The sequence below is a fragment of the Rhinopithecus roxellana genome, chromosome 16 (assembly GCF_007565055.1).
Source record: "Rhinopithecus roxellana isolate Shanxi Qingling chromosome 16, ASM756505v1, whole genome shotgun sequence".
NCBI classification, from domain to species: domain Eukaryota; kingdom Metazoa; phylum Chordata; class Mammalia; order Primates; family Cercopithecidae; genus Rhinopithecus; species Rhinopithecus roxellana.
In genome coordinates this window covers 33,491,622-33,510,222 of record NC_044564.1, presented here as the reverse complement: position 1 = coordinate 33,510,222, position 18,601 = coordinate 33,491,622, and the positions used below count along the sequence as shown (strand labels likewise).

Sequence of the window (18,601 nt, the reverse complement as noted above, 5' to 3'; positions counted from 1 at the left end):
AGTACTCTCTTGCCACAAGTCTTTCAGGGGAGCTAACACAGACCTCGTGGAAAGGGCTGTGGGTTTCTCCACTTACATAAGCACCCCCGACTGTGGCAAAGACTCCAGGGGCAACAGCCTTCATTTCACTCTGTCTGCTCTGCCCCTCCTCCAACCCCAATCTGCAAAGATGGCCCAGCAGGCACAAGGTTAGCATACCTCATTGCTGCCAACTCATGAAGGCTTTTCTTTGAAGCTCAATTTTTGTGTATGAATTGCCTGAAGAAGAGGAACACTTGAAATTTAACACACACACACACACACATACACACAGAGTAAGCTAAACAGAAAATATATTTCTTCCTATATGAAGATAAGATGATTGCTTTCAGATCAGTAGCTCATGCACTTTTTAATTATTTGGTCTCTCACAGAGATGAGTTTGCACAGACTTAGTCATGTTAACCTTGTCTCCCCATTTATGGTGGTTCTATTAGGTTGGTGCAAAAGTAATGGCAAAAAGCGCAATTACTTTTGCACCAACCTAATAAAATGGTGAGCCAGAATGAGGCAGTCGGTTTGAGAACACAGAACAGAGGGGAGGCACCCTAAAGCAAAGTCCCCCCAGCATTCATTTGGATGCTAAGAGAAAGAGCTTCTAGTTTCCACCATGCTGTTAATAAGTCGACCTTGGGCGACTTTCTTCACTGCCCTTGATTTTTGCAAAGAAGAGGCTGAAGCAAATCATTTCTAAAGCCCTCTTTCTCTTTCTAAGGTTCCGATTCTAAGTGACCCATCTGAACACTGACCCTGTGGCCTTAGACTCATTAGACCAGTACTTACATGCCACTAGCCTTGTTAGCAGCTCACATTTAAAAAGACATGGTCTGAGGGAGTTCAGAGCAGACACTGAAAACATTTCCACATAACACTCTGACACCAAAGGTCTTCAAATTCACACACCACCAGACCCAGAGCACCTTGCATCGCCCCCTTCCTTCACAGCTGATGTATACACTTCCTTATCTCCATGACCGAGGCTTCAGGAAACTTCAGAGCCTGGAGAAACTTGTCTGAGCATCAAATCCAAAGGCCTTGGTTTACACGTGACAAGCTGAGGCCCAGAAACATTAAAAAGCTGCTTCAAGATCAGGTAACTGGGTAGTGACTGGGTAGTGGTGACATTGGGATGCAGTTTCCAGGTCTCCTGACTCCAGCTTTCCATGATATGCTTTTTTATTTTTATTTTTTGAAACACATAAAGAATAAACTTGGTATCTACACATTATTTTTCTTTGCAAGATTTTTATAACTTTGGGCACATTCACTCATCCATCTCCCAGATCAATATTTATGACTTCCCAGTCCTTTGGACACCCCAGAGAGCAAAGTTAAGTGGTGAGAAGGCACCCAGTTATATGGGACCTTTACTTTTCTAATGGAGATTGATCAGCAATCGAATGTGAGCTAAAATTATCAGGCCACAGTGGAGCTCAGATCTTTGCCATTTGAGGCCTGAGGTGGGATTTGTTTTAAAATAGCTCAACCAAGTAGACTATAAAAATGATTGATCAACTATAAATAATCCAAGATTCAGGGCTTTTTTTTCTTCCCTCTCTCTTTCTCTCTCCCTCTCTCTCTCTCACAAACACACATCAAACAAGTAAAAACTTTGCCACTCCTCAACAGTCTCTCCCCCAAATCCTCCCATTGATTACAGGCATCAGGAGCGACTAAAAACTGGCCTGGTTCCAAGGGGCAGGTCTTTCATGTCACATCCTACCCTATAGCTTCTGAACCTACAAGAAACTCTCTAGAGAAGTGGTAAAGTTAGCCAGAGGGATAACGCCAGTTTATGGTATTCAATAATGGTTTGATAATGTTTTTTCCCTAAGATGAGCAATGGGTTAACACTGGATTCACTTGCTTAATACTCAAGGCAAAAAAAAAAAAAAAAAAAGAAGAAGAAGAAAGGAAAAGAGAAAAGAAATTCAATTCCCCTTCCCCAGTTAAACAAAAACTCTAGTTTTTATACTCCTATGACCTAGATACAGTCAAAGAGATCATACAGAATATTCCTAGTGAGAAAGAGACCTCAACTCTCAGCTGTTCAGCCAACTCTTCAGCTTAGAAAACATCTTTATAAGGGAATATTGAAACAGACACAAACAGAGGTTTATGGGATAGAAACAGTGAGAGACCTTAAACAGACCTAAACTCGACACTAGGGAGCTGGGACCACAATGCTTCAACTTCCCATTACTTGCTTGTAATAACACACAACCCAGGCTCTTCTCTTAACTCCAGCATTCTGAATTCCCATAAGGAAATATCACTTTTCAGAGAAGAAAAAAATCAAACCCATTTTCCTGTATAGTAAATAATGGGTGATGGAAGGGGAGGTGGAAGAAAGTAGGGTCAAAAGGGTCACAAGGCTTTTCCATTGGTTTGCCCAGGGTCACGGAAGTTCCCATGTTGCAGAGATTGAAGGTATGAAACTAAAAAGACTCCACACGGTTGTGCCAAGCTGATGTCTGTAAATACCTACACTATGAAGACAGCACGTTCTCAACTCCAGCTTGCAAGCTGTATTAAATAATGAATGATGTAAATTAGACTGCCTTATTTATTAACAAGTCTAGTGTGGCTTATGCAACCAAGCTCCAAATTTAAATACATGGCTCTTAAATGCATATAAGCCACAATCCAAAGTTCTACAATGCCCAATGGAGAGCCTGAGAAGTAAACATCAGAGTAATAAAAACTGATGCCTTTCACTGAATCTTGGTGAATGCCAGGATTTTTTTAAGTCCAATTAATTGCAATGGCAAAGCTTACTAAAGTAACAGGGCCAAAAATAAATGTATTAATGACACAACATCACAGCTGCTTAACCAGGCCAACAATAAATTGCACATAGAGTCTGTGATAGGAGAAGCTTCAAATTCTATTGAGGTTGTGCTAAGAGGAAAAATACAAGGCTTGTCTCAAATAGTACCCCCAAATCAGAGAGTACCACTGAGGAAACTCAAAAACAGATCCGTGTTGGTCTTCACTAAGCATGTGCAACATAAAAATGCACGCCCTTCCACAAAAACACGGATATACAGAACACCACTGAACTGTCAGATGGTAAATTTGAGGTTATGTATTTTTTTTTTTTTTTTTTTTAACCACAGCTAAAAAAATGCATGACTTCTTTTGACTGTGCCTTTTACCACTTGGTTGAAACAGAGCTTGTCCTTTGCAATGCACTTTGGCACTTAATACAACTGGGATTTAAACGGCCAGTTACATAATTCCAACAACAGGCTTCACTCTTGAATTCCATTGCATGTGACATTGGTACTGTGTTTAAATTCATTTTAACACGACTGTGGTATAACCATTTCCAAATAACAGGAGCTGCCACTTAGCAGTGTGATGCAGAGCAGGCGTTATACATACCTATAGATACTGATCTGGTTATGTCACATTAGTGAGCAAAAAATATAAAACAGGTACTGTGATGGGAAGATTTTTAATAAAATAGGTTTAATGACTCTGAGGACAAAATGTCAGCTTAGCTTAAAGTATGCATGTAAAAACAATAACACAAAAAGATCCTACCTCTTAATCTATACATTTTTTAAATGTTCCGCTATTTGTGTTCTCAGAACCCTAAGGGCAGGATGGTTTAATATATAGATGCTAAAAGAGACACCATTTTTGAATGATGTGGTAAACTGTTGTTTCAGCAAGTTGTGTGTTGTGAATCACAGTTTATTCGATACATTATTTCTATTTTTAAAAAAATAGGAGCATGTAACTTCAGCTACATGCCATTAAACCAGAACTTTACGACAGGTTATTTTAGGAATACCACTGGGCCTAATATCAAAGTTTTAAAATATGTATAATTTGGTTCCAACTGTAGCTGGTATCCACTGGCCAAGAATTTAAAAGTTGTTCAAGCAAATATTAACATGTAAGAAAAAGAACACAGATTGTGTCATATAAGGATGAGATGAAACAAGCGCATCCACCGATGTCATTTTGAGGTCAAAAAAGCAGAATTCAAAATAATTATATGAGTACTTTCCAAATAAGTATTGCAATATGAGTTACAGATAAAGGCACTGGGGCACAAACTGGCTGGGCTCACATGAAGCTGAGATAGAGCACAGAAACATACTTTGTCTCAGGACTCACATCTACCCAGCCAGACTACTATTACTAACCTAATTCCCTGTTCTCAACACTTAGCCCTATATACCTCCCCACTCCCACAACCCCAAGAGGTTTTCAAATCAAAAGGGAAAAAAATTAAAGTAGAAATTAGAAGTGCCACGACTGAATGAATAACTATGACACACGTTTTAGTAAATATTTTAAAAATCTACTTTAGAAAAGCTGAAAATAGGAATCTGCCATCAGATATAAAAGAAGCAACAACAATTGTGAAGACAGATATAAGAAAGCTCCACTGAAATCAATTGATTTCATATACATTAGATAGCTAAGATCAGGAAGGTCTGAAATAATAATTTTTTAGATTTAAAGATAGTTTTATTTCCTTTTTCTCAGATCATAGCCTTAAAAATTATCAAAGAGAAAAACAGTTAAAGTGAAAATGATCAGCCCTATCTTATTTCTCTCTTCATTATATGCATCTATCACCTAAAACAGAATTTCAAAAGCACCACCACCACACACACAACAATATCTAACTGTGTAAGACACTCCCCATGATCTCAAAACAGTCAGAAGCACTCTGAATTCCATATGGCCTCCTCCATCTAAATACTGACACCCCATCTCATGAAAAAGATTCTGACAAAAGGCCACAAACTTTGGACCAACCTGGTAAGCCTCAACCAGCCCAGTCCAAGACCACCACAGTTGGGGCCCTATCCACCCTTGCTCTCTGCTCTTGCTCCTGTTTCCTTGCCAAAAAGATAGAGATCCTAGCACCCTGGACTCAGTCCGATAGTTGGCTGCTCCCGACATGTCTCAGCTATGCTAGGCTTGAACATTCCCCTCTGCTCTGCTGTCATTTCCTTTTGCCTGAGGCTTACACCATAAGCATCAGCAGCAGAACAGGCAATAGAGACTAGGAAGGTCTCTTACTTACAGTAAAAAACAGGTTATCTTGGTCAACTACGTTGGCAGAAACATGGTTGTATGTTTTCTGTGGAAGGAAAAATGCATGCGCACTCGACAACCGGAAGGCCACAGCCCAAGCCCCACTTTAGGGCTGCCTATCTCAGTATCAAACACAGTAAGGAAAACTGGAAGAAACTTTGCCTTACAATCTTGCACGTATATAAATAAAATCTCGTGTTAATGAGATGTATGGAATGACAGCATCCTTAAGGAAAAAATAACAATAACACCCCAGTAGAGGTGACACAGGAATGCTAGAGAAAGGACTGGCAAGTTCTTGCTTGGTAATGTGTTTGTCACAAAGCATCAGAAAAGGAGAAAAGAAATACACAGTTCTGTTTCTTCAAGCCACAACAAGCTCAAACATTTCCAGGGATACAGGGGTCCAATGCTTAAGCCAGCATTCATCAGAGTTCTACCCACTACTTTATCATCCAGCCTAGTCCTGGGAAATTATTCAATGGGCAATTAAGAGTTATAATCCAAGTGGTCTCAAAATCATATCTCTGGGAAGTCAAGTCCAAATTAAATCAAACCAGGCTTTTAGGCTTCCAACGATCACATTTTTTCTTTTGAGCGAGTGCATTTCAACACTCAGAACTTCTCCTCTTACAGATCATTTTCAAGGCCATCTCTGGATGCCATCATCTTAAGCAAAATTTGATATATAAAATGAAAAGGGAAAGTGGTTAACTCAAACCTCAAAAAAGATGTTAAGGGGGAGACTGTCACTTCCTTCAACAGATTCGGGAAAGTTAATTATTTTAACCTCTTTTCTAGTGAATATTAATGGAACTTCTAACACAACATACACACAGCACTTTATGAAACAAAAATGCCCAAAACTAAGTTAGTGCATACGGAAAGCCTAAAGCACACCCAGCAAAGCTTTGAAATATAAAAAGCACAGTGAGTTCCTTCCCACGAGGAATACATATATAATCGGCATATGTATATCTATATTTAAAACTTATTCTAAAGTGTCACACTTCTCCTGCACTAGCAGTCCCAAGCCAGTGAAACACACAGGTAACTGACAGATGACCCTGCCCTGCATCTCTTGTCTCTGACTTCTCCCCACTCTTGAGACAGCATTCACTTCCAGGACCTACCCATCTGGCCAGCCCGGGCCCTAGGGGCAAGGAGAAAAAAGAGGAAAAGCTCCAGGAACTCACATTTCGGTGATGTTCTCAGGATCTACACTGTTAGGTTCCAACCTTGGAAATGCCACGATGCCAGGAGAAGGGTCGCTGCACCAGATCCGAGAGGCACTGCATTTGCAGGACGTGGGACAAGCGAGAGCGGCCCTCCAGAAACCCACAACCAGCCAGCAGAAGCCCCAGAGCCGCGCCATGGCGGGTCCATGCCACCTTATCCAGGACGACATCCCTAGCAGCCAGTGCCAGCCCGAGTGCGTGTCCCCGCGCTGCACCGGCCGGTTTCCCCGACCTGTGCGGGGAGGCCTTCCCCGCGCTTGCGGCTCTCTTGACTCCTCGGTGCTTGCTGCGGGCGCGCCGAGTCCAGCGTATCACAGGCTGAGCTGGTCCGGAGCGGAGCGTATTCCGGCAGGCGGCAGGGTTCACAGTGACCCCGGCATCGCGAACCGCTTTACAGGGGGGCGCTACCGCCGCTCGGAGCTCCGCCGCGGCCGTAGCTGCATGGCCCGGCGCGCCGGGCACCGACCGGCGGCGCTCCCGGGACTCTCTGGGGCGCAGGCTCCTTGTTAGACGCGAATGGGGGTCCGGTATGCACCTCGAGGCTGAGGACAAACAGACACGCGTAAGACTGAGTGTAGGACCCCCAACACCACTAATTGGAGCACTCTCCCTCTGCGCTCGCGTCATCCCCACCCCGATCCCAGCCGGGAGACTGTGGATGGATGAGTGCCCAGCTCCGGCCCAGGAATCAACTTGCCCCGCGATGGCACGGACGCCGCTGGAGCCACCAGTGTGCCCACTCTCTCTTCGAGCCTGAGGCCAAGGGAGGGGAGGTAGGGAAAGGGTCCCCGAGACAGGATTCCATGGTACAGGCCGGGCGAAGGACCCTTTAAAGGGGAATGCGGAGACTGCCGGCAGCTTTGGCTCCGCGACGGGGCCCCCGAATGATGCTGCAGAATCCGCCACGGCCGCTGGGTGCCGGTGGCGCGGGCAGGTGGCGCGGCACGTCCCACCTGGGGAGTAGCCGAGGCCGCCCCATGGGGAGACAGGGAGGGCCGAGGCGACCCAGGGCACTGTCTGCGCTGCTCACCCGGGCTCCGGCGCCTCACGTCCGCCGGCGGCGCCTGGGTCCAGGATCCTGCCGCCGGGGACTGAGCGCGTAGAGCGCGAGCGAAGCAGCCAGCGAGGCTCCTGCTCCAACCCAATTCCGGGAGCCGCCGCCGCCGCCTCTGCTACTGCTGGCGAAGTGACGTGAGGGCTGACGCAGAGCAGGGGCAGAAACTCCAGAAAATTAGTCTGAAATCCAAAAACACACACGCGCTCATACACACACAAACCCATAACACCCTCCAGACAAAAGCACCAGGGAGGGGAGGGGAATCTGGGGGCGAGCAGGGAAGAGGGAGGCATCAGTGCCACTGGCCAGAAGCAGACAGCAGCAGCATGTGGGAGTGCACACACGCGCGCACACACGCACGCACACACGCACACATCCTGGCCGTGTAGACACGCGCGCGCGTGCCTCTGTGTGTGTGTGTGTGTGTGTGTGTGTGTGTGTGTGTGTGTGTGAATTTACATCCAGGTACCTCTAAGATGAACCGTTCCTCCGACGCCTCCCGGTCCCTAATTCACACCACAGTCTCTTCTACAATCGCGGTAGAGGCTGGCTCCCTTTTTGAAATGGAAACCGTGCTTGGTTCAGCTCTGAAAAATGCGCTGATTCTTATTATAGGAATCCTCCCTCCCTTCTCCCTCCCCGCGTTCTCCTTTCCCACCCTGCCTAAAAGGGAGGGCAAGCTATCCTAAAAATAAATAAATGTTGTAAACACCAAAACGTGTTCTGCATTGGTAACCAAGGATCACCGCCCCCATTCCGGGCCACCTATTTGGGGATCGGTGGTTTTGGAGGGGCTTCCTGTTGGTGCTTTTGCAGAGGGAAGGGAGTCTCCAAACACAATTCTAGCTCTCTAAGTGGGTCTTTTTCCTGCCGTTTTCTGCCATCACACGCCCGGGAAATAGAGACATGTGAGGGGAAGGGAGCGCGCCTGATGCGTATTCTAAAGGCTCGGTGGCCACCCTGGCCTGTCCGATGTGTGGCGCCGCGTCATTTTCTCTCATCCTTTAACCTGTCGGGATGTAGCCATTCCCAGATCGTAGCTTCACTCCCCGCGATGCCCACCCCCACGCAGGACATCCCCAAGCCCTTGCTCCCCTGCCGTACCTTGCGCGTGTTCATGTGTGCGCGGGTGTGCGCGAACGCGTGCCCTGCGCCCGCGCTGCCCGGAGCACGATATGCATCCAGCTACGAAGAAGCCAGGCGCGGGCAGAGCCTCAGGGTCTCACTAGGGACAAATTAGGCGATCCGGGAGGGTCGGGTGACAAACCGTAACTGTTCTGCGGGCGCAGTTAAATGACGGCTGCGGGGCATTCGCAAGCCTTGTCTGAGAATCCGTCTTCCCTTTTGCGGCTCGGAATCTGTTTTTCCGCAGTCATTTAAAAGAGAACTGGGAAAATGCACCGCAGTGCCTGACACTTCCGAGGGCTCTGGTGCCCCCGCGCGGGGAGAGAGCGCCCGGCACGCTCCGGAGCACCAGCCCACGGCCACGGTCGCGGCGGGCACAGCGCTGGGGGCGCGCTCTGGCGCCAGATGCGCAACCAGCGGCGCCCGACGCCTGCGCGTCCCTGCCCGGCCAGTGAGCGGCTTGCCTGGCCTCGCCGAGGTCCGGCCCGGGGAAAAAGGCGGCCAATCCTCCGCTCCAGCGAGAGCAATGGGTTGGAGTCTCATTGAAAATATATTAACAGTCACTGATCTACCCGCAGAGGCTGGGGATGGGAAGGATCGAGAAACCGAACGTTAGAGTGAATGCTCCGATCTAGGCCAAGCATTAAATATTACGAAGGGAACGTAAAACATCTAGTGGAGCTTTTTTGTACAGATCCTGGACGCTGAGGGTTACGTGGGAATTCTTGGACGGCACCCAAAAATCTTGCTGCAGGTCCCGAAGGCAAGGCTAGCAGGTCTGTCTCACCACTGTCACTGGGCTGTAACACACTTTGAGTGGTGAACGGCCAGGCTGAAGTTTACTCCTCAGCAGGGCCTCTCTCGATTTTCTGCTAGGTGAGGACGTGCCAAGGAAGAGAAGCAAGGGCAAAAATGACCTGGTCTCAGACGCACGTAAAACTCCTCCTGTCTTGTCAGTGCCCCTTAAGTGGAGAAGCCCCTGAGGAACGTTTGGGGAAGGAAGGAGTGTGTGTGTAATCACCCACATCTCTCTCACACTCCCATACTCTCAGCCCATTTTTCTAAGAAACGGCCCATTTGCGCCCTAGTGGCTGCAGCATGTCAATGATATGGAGAATAGGCAGTTTTACGGTGGTTTGTACACCACAAGATTCCAATTATGTTGGAATATTTGTAGAATTTCTATTAGAGTAAATATATGCTACTATTATAGTTGGATTCTAAATATATTCCACTAACTGTCTCCCACTTAAAATTAGGATTTGCGGTCCTACTTCTAATCACCCTACTTCTGCTCTACTATTTCAACCATAGCAGTTTGTCTTTTGGACAGATAATTTACTTATCATATATATATTTTAAATTTCCCCCAGCAGAATGTACACTCCATGAAGGCAGGGATTTTTATCTATTTTGTTCATTGATATATCTCAAGGACATAGTAGGTGTTAAAATATATGTGTATTTTTAATGAATAAATAAAATAAAGTTGAGATCTTACTTTCTTAACCTCTAATTCTGCAAGAACCTGGATTATTCCCCCAGACACGCTCCTTCTCACCTTCAAAATTTCAAATCTTCCTTGTGTTTCGAGTGCTCATAGCACTGCTTAAAACCTTGCCTTACTTTCTGTCTCATTTAGTAGCCAGATATGCTTCAGCACCGGGCCAGAGAGGGCCTCCCACTTATTCATGCTGTTAACTCAACACCTCCAAGGACAGTGTCTAGAACACATTGGCAATCAGTAGTTATTTCTTAACTGATAGAATTGTGGATCTATCTCGATTTTAAGACCTATAAGATATGTCCCAGAGATCACTTCAAGGATTCTCAGATCACGACTTTGTAAGAGATGATGAACATTTTTCAGATGAACAACATAGAGATGATTTTTTTCCAGATCCCTTCAATGCAGGCATAGAAACAAAGTGTTGCAGGCTCCTACCTGCACTGAACCATGATGTACCTAGAGCAATGTTTCTCAAACTCTTTTGACCGTGATCCACAATAAGAAATGCCTTTTATATCACAACCCAATGAACACATACATAAAGGCATACACTAACAAAAAAAGAAGTGTCACAATACAAAACTTCCTTACGCTTAGTACATAGAATAAACTAATATATCCTCTTCTACACCATTTCATTCTTGAATGCATGTAATAACTCAATACATTGATTTTAACATCCAATACTGAGTTGTAAAAAAAAAGTAAGAATACTGCCACCTTCTGATTAAAATGGAGTAATAGGGAATAGATTTGTTCTCTCAATCATATGAACAATACACTGAACAAAATATATTAAAGTTAAGACAGTGGATATAAGACAATGAAGGTCATCATTCAGAGAGAAGGAACCCAGGCAGAGTACAACTACCTAAGTTGAGGAGACTAGCTCAAGAGAAATCAAGGAGAGCAGCATTCACAAGACAGAGTAGCAAAGAGAAGAGTATTGCACAGAAAGAGCTATGGACATCTGCAGAGGGTTCCTCTCAAGTATTCAGCATAGTGCTGACAGACACATGCAGGTGATAAAGCTACCTGAGGCCAGAGAAAGAAGTACTGAAAAGATTAAAGAGTACAGAGTTAAAAAAAAATCAAAAAGAAAATGTAAAACCCTATGTATCAGAGTTTGTGTGATACCACTAAAGCAGTTTTTAGAGGGAATTTTATAGCACTAAATTCCTGTATCGGGAAAGAAGAAAGATCTCTAACCAGTGACCTCAGCTTCCACCTTAAGAAATGAGAGGGAAAAAAGAACAAATTAAACACAAGGTAAACAGAAGAGAGGAAATAATACAGAGCAGAGTGGAAAATAATAAAATAGAAAATAGAAAACCAATAGAGAAAATTAATGAAATCAAGAGCTGGTTCTTTGTGAAGATGAATAAAAAGAGCTAGTCCAACTGATCAGAAATAAAAAAGAGAAAACACAAAGGACCAATAACAGTAATGAGAGCAATTAAAACACTGAATATTTTACAGATATTAAAGAAATACTATGGATATATTGTGAACAACTTAATGCAAATACATTTAACAACTTAAATGTAATGAACATATTCTATGAGAGATACAAAGCCAACAAAACTCACTATAGAAGAAATAGAGTACCTAAATAATCCTATATCTATTGTAGAACTTGAATGTGTGGTTAAAAACTTTCCACAAAGAAAACTCCACTCCCAGATGGCTTCACTGGTGAATTCTACAAAACAATTAAGGAAAAATAATACCAATTTTATACATACTCTTCTAGAAAAATGAAGCAGAAGAAATACTTTCCAATTCATTTTATGAGGCCAACATTACCTTGATACTGATATACAAAAACATTACAAGAAAAGAAAACAACAGTTACTATGAATGTAAGTGCTAACATTCTAAGCAAAATTTCAGTAAATTGTTTTAACAATACATCACACATCCAAAAACATGATGAGTAAGTGGAGTTTGTCTCATGAATCCAAGTTGATCTCATGGAGGCAGAGAGTAGATCTCATGGAGGCAGAGGGAGAATGAGGGTTACCAGAGTCTAGAAAGTGTAGTGGGGGTAAGGGAATGTTTTTCCAAAAAGCAGTTATAAGACAAGGAAATCCACTTTCAACATTTCTACTCAATATTGCATTGGAGATTTTAGCTAGTGCAATAAATCAAAAAAAGAGAAATAAAAATTCAGGTTGGAAAAGAAGAATTAGACTGTCTTTCTTAAAACATACAACATTGACTCCTGTATAGAAAATGTAATAGAATCTATGAAAAAGCTACTCATACTAATAAATGAATTATCAAGTCTGCATGATACAAGATAAGTATTTACAAATCAGATAAATTTCTATATGCTAGCAACAATCATGAATTACCTTTTTGAAAACTATGAATTACAATAGCCAATCAAAAATATAAAATACTTAGGATTAAAGCACAGTCCATAAATAGAAAAATATAGATACACTGGATTTCATAAAAATTAACAATTTCTGCTTTTCAACATATACCACTAATAGAATGAAAAAAATGCCACAAAATGTAAGAAATATCTGAAAATCAGGTATTTGATAAAGACATATCAGAGTATATAAAGAACTCTCAAACCTCAACAATAATAAAAAAAGAAAAAAACATTTTAAAAGTGTGTAAATGTGTTGAACATATACTTTACCAAAGAAAATATGCAGTTGGCATGTAAGCACATGAAAAAATGCTCAACATCATTAGTCACTGAGGAAATGCAAATTAAAACCACAATGAGATAGCTACACACTAATTGGAATGCCTAAAATTTTAAAAAACTGACCATATCAAGTGTTGACCAGAATATGGAGCAACTGGAACTCTCATACACTACTACTGGGAGTGTAAAATTGTATGGCCACTTTGGAAAAGTATTAGTTTTTTGAAATGTTAAACGTATACTTACCAGGTGATCCAACCATTCTACATCTATATATTCACCTAAAAGAAAGAAAAGCATATGTCCATACAAAGACTTGAACATGAGTGTTTATAGCAGCTTTATCTTTATATGTAAAAACTGTAATAATCCAAATATTCATTGACAGGTGAATGAATACACAAATTGTGGCATACCCATACAACAGAATGTGACTCAGCAATGAAAAGTAATGAACCACGCTTGCAGTCATATGGATGAATCTCAAAATAATTATGCTAAGCGAAAACGTCAGATAAAAAGGAGTATATGTATGATCCCCGTTTTCGTAAAACTCAAGAAAATGCAAATAAATAGATTGTGACAGAAAGTAACTCAGTGACTGCTGGTGAGGAAAGAAAGAAGGAGGCAGGGAGGAGCCAGAGGGAGCAATGACAAACGACACAAGGAAACTTTATGATGATGGACGGATTGTGGTGATGGTTTCAATCTGATCAATTTGCATGCTTAAATGTTTAGCTTATTAGCAATTATACCTCCATAAAGTTGTTTTTAAAAGCAAAAAAGAAATGCTGACCTAGATCCTCCAATCGTCAACTTCTTGTTCTGCTGGAGTTCCTTTAGAACCTCCAATTTTAGGATGCTATTATAAAGTCTGGAGATTTTTTAAATATACTCAGATTCTGTAATGTTCTAGTTTTAGAGGTACCTACTCTGTTATTTCTTTTACATTTTGAAAAAGTCTGGGGAAACAATAATTTAATAAATAGAAGACACAGTGGCCCATACCTAAAAATAGAACCTGAATGTCCATTAATTGTGGAACAATTCAATAAATTATAATACAGTCACGTGTCCCATTATGATGTTTCCATCAACAATGGACTGCACATACCATGGTGAGCCCATAAGATTATAATGGAGCTGAAAAATTTCTATCTCCTAGTGACACTGTAGCCATTTTAATACTGTAGTGCAAGGGATTACTCTCCTGTTTGTGGTAACACTGGCATAAACAAACTGCACTGTCATTTGTGAAAAGTATAGTATGTAAAATTGTGTATAATACATCTATAATTGTTGATAATGATAATAAATGACTATGTTACTGGTTTATGTATTTACTATACTTTAGCTTTTGTTGTTATTTTATAGTGTACTCCTTCTAATTTTTTTGGTTTGTTTTTTGTTTTTTGTTCATTTGTTTTTTGTTTTTTGAGACGGAGTCTCTCTCTGTTGCCCAGGCTGGAGTGCAGTGGCTCATCTCGGCTCACTGCAACCTCCGCCTCCCGGGTTCAAGTGATTCCCCTGCCTCAGCCTCCCGAATAGCTGGGATTACAGGCGCGTGCTACCACACCTGGCTAATTTTTTGTATTTTTAGTAGAGACAGGGTTTCACCATGTTAGCTAGGATGGTCTCGATCTCCTGACCTCATGACCTGCCCGCCTTGGCCTCCCAAAGTGCTGGGATTATAGGCATGAGTCACTGTGCTTAGCCCCTTCTACTTATTTAAAAAAGAAGTCAACTGTAAAACAGTCTCAGGCAGGCCCTTCAGGAAGTATTCCAGCAGAAAGCATTGTTATCATCAGAGATGACATGAATGTAATTGCCCCTGAAGATCTTCCAGTGGGACAAGATGTGGAATGGAAGACAGTGATATTGATGATCTTGACCCTCTCTAGGTTGAGGCTAATGTAGGTGTTTGTGTGTTAGTTTTTAACAAAAAAGTTTTAAAAGTTTAGAAAACTATACATTTTAAAAGTAGAAAAAAAAGCTTATAGAATAAAAATATAAAGAGAGAAAATATTTTTGTATAGCTGTACAAAAAATGTATTTGTGTTTTAAGCTAAGTGTTATTACAAAAGAGTCAAAAAGTTAAAAAATTAGAAAACGTATAAAGTAAAATAGAGTAAGCTAAGGTTAATATATTATTGTAGAAAAATGTTTTATAAACGTAATGTAGCCTAAGTGTACAGTGTTTATAGGGTCTATAGTGGCACACAGTAATGTCTTAGGCCCTCACATCCATTCATCACTCACTCACTGTCTCACCCAGAACAACTTCCAGTCCTGCAAGCTCTGTTCATGGTAAATGCCCTTTACAGGTGTACCATTTTTTATTTTTATACTCTATTTTTACTGCACCTTTTATATGCTTAGATACACACTTACAATTGTGTTATAATTACTTATTATATTCAGTACAGCAACATAGTGTACAGGTTTGTAGCCTGGAAACAATAAGCCATAACATATAGTTGAGGTGTGTAGTAGGCTCTACCACCTAAGTTTGTGTAGGTGTACTCTGTGATGCTCACACAATGACAAAATCATCTGACACGTTTCTCAGAATGCATCTCCATCATTAAGTGAATACATATCTGTACTTCTATTCTTTACACCAGCATATACCTAATTAAAAATGAGTTTTATAGGGCCGTGTGCAGTGGCTCACACCTGTAGTCTTAGCACCTTGGGAGGCCAAGGTGGGTGGATCACCTGGCCAGCAATGGTGAAACCCAGTCTCTACTAAAAACACAAAAATTAGCCGGCTTGGTGGCAGGTGCCTGTAATCCCAGCTACTTGGGAAGTTGAGGCAGGAGAATCACCTGAAACTGGAAGCGGAGGTTGCAGTGAGCCGAGATCACACCACTGCACTCCAGCCTGGGCAACAAGAGCAAAACTCTATCTCAACAACAACAACAACAAAAAGAGTTTTATATAGATTGACTTGGAGGTATATCCACAATATATTAATAATGCATCTTACATGATAATATGTAGTCTGAGCCTGCAAAAAAAAAAAGGCAGTATTTGTGAATATGTTTTGTTTGTCTATGGAGAAAAACAGAGAAGTATTTACACCAAATCACAGCATTAGTAATCTAGAGGAAACAGAGAGGTAGTTTGGGGTAAGAGGAGAAAAGACCAGGAAACTTGTGAATGCTTATTTGGAACTTACAGCCTCCTTACCCATACCCTGCCTAATTTTCCTCTTTGCGTTGCCTCTTCCCCTTCAGATCCAGTGTTATCCTATTTCTAGAGTTCCTCCCATCAGTGGAAGGAACTAAATCTACAAGCATGTTTGCAATCCAAATAATGTTCATCACCAGACACTTCGTTTTCCCAAGAATGTCTGTATTTTAGTAGAGGACACTGGGAAAAAGATGTAATCCAAAGGAATTTCAGGTACCACGGCAACCATAAAAGAGGGAGTATTTGAGGATGGAGGACTCAACACAGGTCTCATGGAACCAAAGGCTGATATTCATGATTAGCACCACGCATGCTCCCTCTCACCCCAACATCCTCTTCTGAAGTTTACACAGTTTCCTATTGTTTTCTACCCAACATCCTCCAACTCTGAGTAAAGGTCTCACTTTTCCTACCTCTGCCTAAGATGATCTGTGAACTGTATGCTACCTGGTCACTCTGAACCACAGCCAAACCCAAGATTTCATCCCACTTCCTTTCTTCTCTGTATCCAAATCTTCCACTTTGTACTTTTAGTCATACACAGCACATACCAAGTCAACACAGACTTATAAAGTTTTTATGAACACCTAAAAGGAAGAGCATATGGAGAAAATTCAGCAGAACCTCAGAAAACTGGAGTCACGGGCACGTGGGTGATCCTTAAATCTAAGTTGCGGGCCATCCATCTGACGAGGTTTCATGGTCAGCTCTGGATTATTAGTTCATGTTGGCCGTCTAGATCAATACCCATACCTGCTCACGTGTTTCCTGTTTTGTCAAGGTTTAACTATTATGGCTTAATTCATTAATTAAATTTAATTACTTAATCCTGTTAATCATGCCACAGTCCCAGTGTCCATTCTCCCATTCTTCTCTTGAGTAATAGAACACTTGATCATACCCAGTCAATGACTATATTTCCCAACTTCTTTTGAAGTAAAGGTGTGGCCATTTGACTAAGTTTTTACCAGAGAATTTAAGTAGAAGTGATGTATGCAATTTCAACATTATTTCTTTGGAAGAAAGTTGTTTCTTTCCATTTCTTCTTCTCTTTCCTTTCTGCAGACTGGGAAGTCTATTACAGTACCATGTCACAAAAGAACTTCAGTTGTTACAAATAAATTTACTTATGCTTCAATGAACAATTATAGTATGATGTTTCAGTGCTACTCTGCCTATATTGTGACAGTCAACTGTTCCCAGTTCAACCCAATTGACAATCACAATTCATGCAAAGAACAGTTTTATGGCCATGCCCTTTTTAACTACATGGTGCCATGTAGTTAAAGACCCACAAGCATTATATTATATCAGACCTCTGCAGGTGATTAACCAAATTGTCGCAGGCAAGCCCCAAATTGGGAATTAGCCCAGAAAAGTTCTGGGCTTCACTCAGGAAAGAATTCAAGAATGGGTTGGTGGTAGAAGAAAACAGCTTTACTGAGGCGGTGATGTTACAGTTCCATGACTGCTCCTGCAGAACAGTGTTACCCCAAAAGCAGTCTGTTTGAGTGTAACAGCTCAGGGGCAGGTCTACAATAACATTTATACTCATTGTAATTACATGCAAATTAAGGGGAAGATTATGCAGACATTTCCAAAAAAGAGTGGTAACTTTTGGGTGTTGGGTGTCAGGTCATTGCCATGGAAATGGGTGGTAACTTCTGAGTGTTGCCATAACAATGGTAAACTGACATGGCACTGGTGGATGTGTCTTATGGAGAGGCTCTTTGGCCTCTTCCCTGTTTCAGCTAGTACTCAATCTGACCTGGAGTTTGAATCCTTACCTCTGGAGCCAAGTTCCATCTCCTACTTCAAAATATTCTTCCAACTGGGGTAGCAACCCATTACTAAGTCAATTTAGTGGCTTGTTATTAGGATATTTCTAAAAGAATAGACTAGACAATGCTAGAATAGGAAACAGCAAAGGTATAAAGGCAATATTGTTTCATGAAACTTTATTATAGGTTGTACTGGATTTCGTGGTAAATGTATTTCTTATTGTGGTTCACAGTCAAGTTTGAAATCAACTGGCTGAGCACAATATTTCAACCATTTGCAGGAATCTCCTGTACAAGGAGATACAATTCCTAGTCCCGGCTTCAACACTTCCAACAACTTTCCTTAATCAGGATATTAGAAATAAGCACTCTACAGATTATTACTGAAGTTAGCTATAACTATCATCATCTCTTTGATTGCTGTAATTCTCTTGTCATTGTGTCTAGCAGAGTATTGTGTATGGAGCTCAATACATATTGGTTGAATTAAAGTTAATCTTAACTGGGCATGGTGGCTCACACCTGTAATTCTAGCACTTTGGGAGGCCGAGGCAGGTGAATCACAAGGTCAAGAGATTGAGACCATCCTGGTCAACGTGGTGAAACCCCATCTCTACTAAAAATACAAAAATTAGCCGGGCGTAGTGGCTAGCGCCTGTAACCCCAGCTACTCGGGAGGCTGAGGCAGGAGAATCACTTGAACCTGGGAGGCGGAGGTTGCAGTGAGCCAAGATCATGCCACTACACTCCAGCCTAGCCACAGACCAACACTCTGTCTCAAATAAAATAAAATAAAATAAAATAAGTTAATCTCATCTTTGTACACCATTAATTGAAAGTTCCATTTTATGGTAAGCCTAAATCTGTCTCTCTAATAATGCTCCTCCATTGATGCTAGTTTTAACCTCTAAGGGGAAAAGTGGA

At 41.9% G+C, this 18,601-nt stretch overlaps 1 protein-coding gene across 6 annotated transcripts in view; it reads right to left on the bottom strand.

The window, feature by feature from the left end:
• NTRK2 (neurotrophic receptor tyrosine kinase 2) overlaps window positions 1-8,766 on the bottom strand; it is a 366,752-nt gene extending 357,986 nt beyond the window's left edge. For 2 of the 6 annotated variants that reach the window (XM_010378081.2, XM_010378082.2), the window contains exons 1-4: window positions 8,503-8,766; window positions 7,868-7,985; window positions 7,372-7,577; window positions 6,300-6,883 (exon numbers count right to left, since the gene is read on the bottom strand). In XM_010378081.2, coding sequence (XP_010376383.1) covers window positions 6,300-6,511 — 212 coding nt within the window. In that variant the 5' untranslated portion in view covers window positions 6,512-6,883; window positions 7,372-7,577; window positions 7,868-7,985; window positions 8,503-8,766. The remainder of the gene's footprint in view (window positions 1-6,299; window positions 6,884-7,371; window positions 7,578-7,867; window positions 7,986-8,502) is intronic. The other 4 variants (XM_010378077.2, XM_030919805.1, XM_030919806.1 and 1 more) reach the window with 4 other exon arrangements.
• Between the last annotated feature and the right edge of the window lie 9,835 nt (window positions 8,767-18,601).